Raw genomic sequence first — 3916 nt, 5'->3', positions numbered from 1 at the left:
GGTGAGGAGACCTTGGGCTAACAAACCATCTTCAGCTAAAAGAAAAGAAGAAGAGTTCGGGGAAGGCAGGCTCCAGGAAGGTAACAAAGGAAAGTATAATAAACAAAGGTAAGGTTTGTTAAGCAGAGTTAAGTCTGTGCCTTCCTTTTTCTTTCTTTTTTTTTTTTAAGATTTTATTTATTTATTTGACAGATAGAGATCACACGTAGGCAGAGAAGCAGGCAGAGAGAGAGGGAAACAGGCTCCCTGCTGAGCAGAGAGCCTGATGCCAGGCTCGTTCCCAGGACCCTGGGATCATGACCTGAGCCGAAGGCAGGGGCTTTAACCCACTGAGCCACCCAGGCACCCCAAGTCTGTGCCTTCTTGATTGGTAAGAATTTCTTGTGACTTAGAGGCATGTTTATCTTGTTACTAGGCACAGGGAAACACCTTTAGGGAATAGATATTTTCTCTATGATGATAAATGTCTCTTATTTGTAAGTGGGTGATTTATAGGCTACTTTCAGAAATTCACCTTGTCTTCTGTTTCTCAATATAATCAGCTCAAAATCATCTGTGTGCCAACGAACCATCTTTTTAGGTGTTACATTCTGGTCTCCTATAGGAAAGAGTCTGGTTGGCGTAACTTGAATCTCCTGACCAACACTTGACTCATAAGAAGGAAATTTGAAACCTTGGGATGACCCCACCAATACTGCACATAAGCAGGGGAGGAATAGCTCCCAAAAGGAAATGAATATGCAGCTATCCAAATGGGGTGGGAGGAGGGGATGTGGGAAAACCAAAGCAACAGCACAAAGCTGTTATATTAATTGTTTTTAAATCCATTTTCCTACCTTATGGTATTCACTACCATCTTCTAATCCATTAATAAAAGGAATTTTCTAGAGCTTCTAAAATGTATTGTGAGAACTTACTGTGGGAGACCAGAACAGGTGACTCTGGAATATAAGTATAGGCAACCAGAATACAGTAACACAAACAATGCCACTACATTTTGTTTTTGTTTCATTCGTTTTTCTGGGTTTTTTATTTCCATTTTTTTTAGAGAGAGATAGTGTCTGAGAGTATCGTGCATGTGAAAGAGGGAGAGGGAGAGACAATCCCAAGCAAACTCCACACTCATGACAGAGCTGGATGTGAGGCTCAATCTCATGACCCTGAGATCATGATCTGAGCCAAAACTCAGAGCCAACACTTAACAGGCTGAGCCATCCAGGTGTCCCACACCGGACATTTTGAGGCAGCTTTTATAAACTGAGAAAAACAATCAATATTCCTCATCTTTATATTGATTAGTGATACAGAACTCCTGGTTCAACACTGATCTCTTGTGAATTTGGTTACTATAAGTCATCATCTCCCCAGTATCTGCCCATCCCCGGGTGCACTGAAAATTGCAAAGCTCAGGAGCTGTTCTTGAAAAACGATGACCAACCTAGATTCCTTGGCTACTCATGGGGGCTAGGTGTCTAGGACTAGGAATGCATTCACCTAACTGAAAATGTTATGATCTTGGCCTTTTCTCCAAGTGTTTCAAGACTGGAGTCCTTCAACAATGCAGGAGGCTAAAGAACACAAGGTACTTTAGTGTTCCACATTTCTCCTCCCCATACCTGCTCGAGGCAAAATTATATGAAGTGAAGGATTATTTTTCTCTGTATCACTCTTCCCCATTTAGCAAACAGACTTCTTATGGACGTTACTTTCTTGTTTCCTCAACATTCCCTTCTGCAATGAACTTCCCCTTTCCTCCAACAAATTTAATCTTAAGACCCATTCTTGAAGGTTACCTTTTTACATCCCGTATCCACTCTATACCTCTGCCTAGTGAAAATGATTATTATCAGAAACCCCGTTTCTGCCATTAACTTCTTTCTTTTCTGTTTCTTTTTTTTAATTATCATAAAATGTATTAGTTCTGCGATTATCTTCTACTTAATATATTATGCCTCAGGAAGCATAATGCCTTAACCTATCTAAAATGCATGCGTTTCCTTAGAGACATGTTTAAGGAATGAGTCCAATGACACACATCTTCAGCCTACACGTGCGCCCATCACATCCAAGCACAATGTGTTTCAAACACCCTGGGACACCTCCACCAATCACACAACCATATAACATATGTGAATGTCACACACATTGGAGTGACATAATTTATTTAGGGAAGGAAGACCATTCAGGTTTGGTCAGTGTAATAAGAGTCACTTTCAGGAACATGTCTGGTTCAGCAAAACAGAAAAGCCATATAGAGCCTAATCTTAAAAAATTATAGGAGCAAATCAGATACATGAGGGCACAGGAATATTCCAGACAGAGAAACTGTGAGTGGTTTTGATAGGAAACAAGCATGTGATGATGCATAACTCTAAGTAGTTGGAAAACGTTGGCACATAAATGCGAAGGATGGCGTAGCAAGGGCTGTTGACGGAGGCATGGGCTCCCTCTTGGGAAGTATTGGATACTCTACTCAAACCTCCGGGTATGGGTAGACTTTCTATTTTTTGATGTCTAACAACTGGATGTCCTCTATGCCATCCACATACCCATTCATGCCACAGTGGAATTCAATGTAGCTGTAGCCGCCGTGCTCTCTATAGCTCTTTTGGTTGCCCTCCTGGTAGCACTGGAGTATTTTGAAGGGATGCTGGGCCCATATGTATACATTTCTGTAACGGTCTCTCCACTTCCTGAGGCAAATATGCTCAATTTTGTGCCAAAAGGTATAGATGAAGATGTGATAGTTCCTGTCTTGTGGGGCTTCTCTTTCCTTCATGAGATCATTGCATTTGTAGTCGCTGAATTTCCAGCTCATGCTCAGGTAGTGCTGTTTCATGAATTCCTTCCAGGAAAGGTTCTGGCTGTCTACAAGCAGCCCACCTAGGGGAAACAGCAGGGTCAAGAGAGGACCTACGGCCTTTAGAAAGGATGCCATCTCAGTCACCAGAGCCACCTGTGGGTCTGCAGGGAAGAAAGAGGAAAGCATTATCTCAACACTGCTGTAAGAGTTGACCTGCACCTTAAAATTCCTTTATTGGCAGTGTAGACACTGGCACCCAGCTTTACCATTTTGTTCCCAGGCTTGAAGAGGTTAAATCTCGTTAGGTAGTTAAATTTATGAGAACTAAAAATATGCTAGAACCTGACTGAGACAAACACAAAAATGGTCAAAAATAGACAAAGTTTATTTTGAGAATTTCAAACACCTGCTGTCTGGCCTATCTTCTACCCAAACGGTGGAACCCATCACCCTCTAGCTATCTCTATTTAACAGTCCAGATAAATTCTCTGAAGAGCGTGGCTTTAAAAGAAAATGTTATTTTAAACTTTGTGGCTGTGAAGTGGAAAGTGTTGTCACCACTTAAGCAAATGAAGAAGTTAGGTGAAGACTTGGGTGATTTTCCAAGCAACAAGGCTCCGGTTCCCTCAAACCCCAGGCTACAGTTACATTGATTCTGCAAAACGGTGTTTATCTGATCCTGATTTCCTTAGAGTACTTCCCCCAAAGCCTGGGTGAAATCTCTTATCACTTCTGACTACCCACGTACTACTCAGTGGCATTTATCACATTATCATAATTATAAATCTTCTTGATTTGGTTTCAGAATGCAATCATATAGGAACTCGAGTTTTGAAATAACTTTCTGTTCAATCAAGTTCCAAGTTTGGGACTGCCCTCACAAGAGCTACTCAGGTCAAAATGAAGATACCGTGTTGTTTGTAAACAATAGGTTGTTTATGATGAGGCATGCAGCTGAGAGATGTGGAATCTCTGACCTGGTTGTCAAGCCCTATGGCCACAAATGGGGTTAAGAACAGCTGCTTCAAAGACCTGTGAGCATCTAATGAGATATGTCAGTGAGAGCACTTCTGAGCATGGTGTAGGGACAGCCCATCCCAAAAGGTGTCCCAA

General features: G+C 41.7%; 1 protein-coding gene across 1 annotated transcript; it reads right to left on the bottom strand.

The window, feature by feature from the left end:
- Window positions 1-2440: 2440 nt before the first annotated feature.
- Window positions 2441-2938, bottom strand: LOC122893135 (epididymal secretory protein E3-beta-like). Its single transcript, XM_044229974.1, has one exon. It carries the CDS (start codon window positions 2936-2938, stop codon window positions 2501-2503), a length of 438 nt encoding a protein of 145 aa, XP_044085909.1. The 3' UTR covers window positions 2441-2500.
- Window positions 2939-3916: the final 978 nt, after the last annotated feature.

Source organism: Neovison vison, chromosome 13 (genome assembly GCF_020171115.1).
Source record: "Neovison vison isolate M4711 chromosome 13, ASM_NN_V1, whole genome shotgun sequence".
NCBI classification, from domain to species: domain Eukaryota; kingdom Metazoa; phylum Chordata; class Mammalia; order Carnivora; family Mustelidae; genus Neogale; species Neogale vison.
Note: the sequence above shows the minus strand (reverse complement) of the source record. Positions and strands in the feature narration are given on the sequence as shown.

Coding starts and splice junctions, on each gene's coding strand:
- LOC122893135 (XM_044229974.1), bottom strand. CDS start 2,938: ATGGCATCCTTTCTAAAGGCCGTAGGTCCTCTCTTGACCCTGCTGTTT.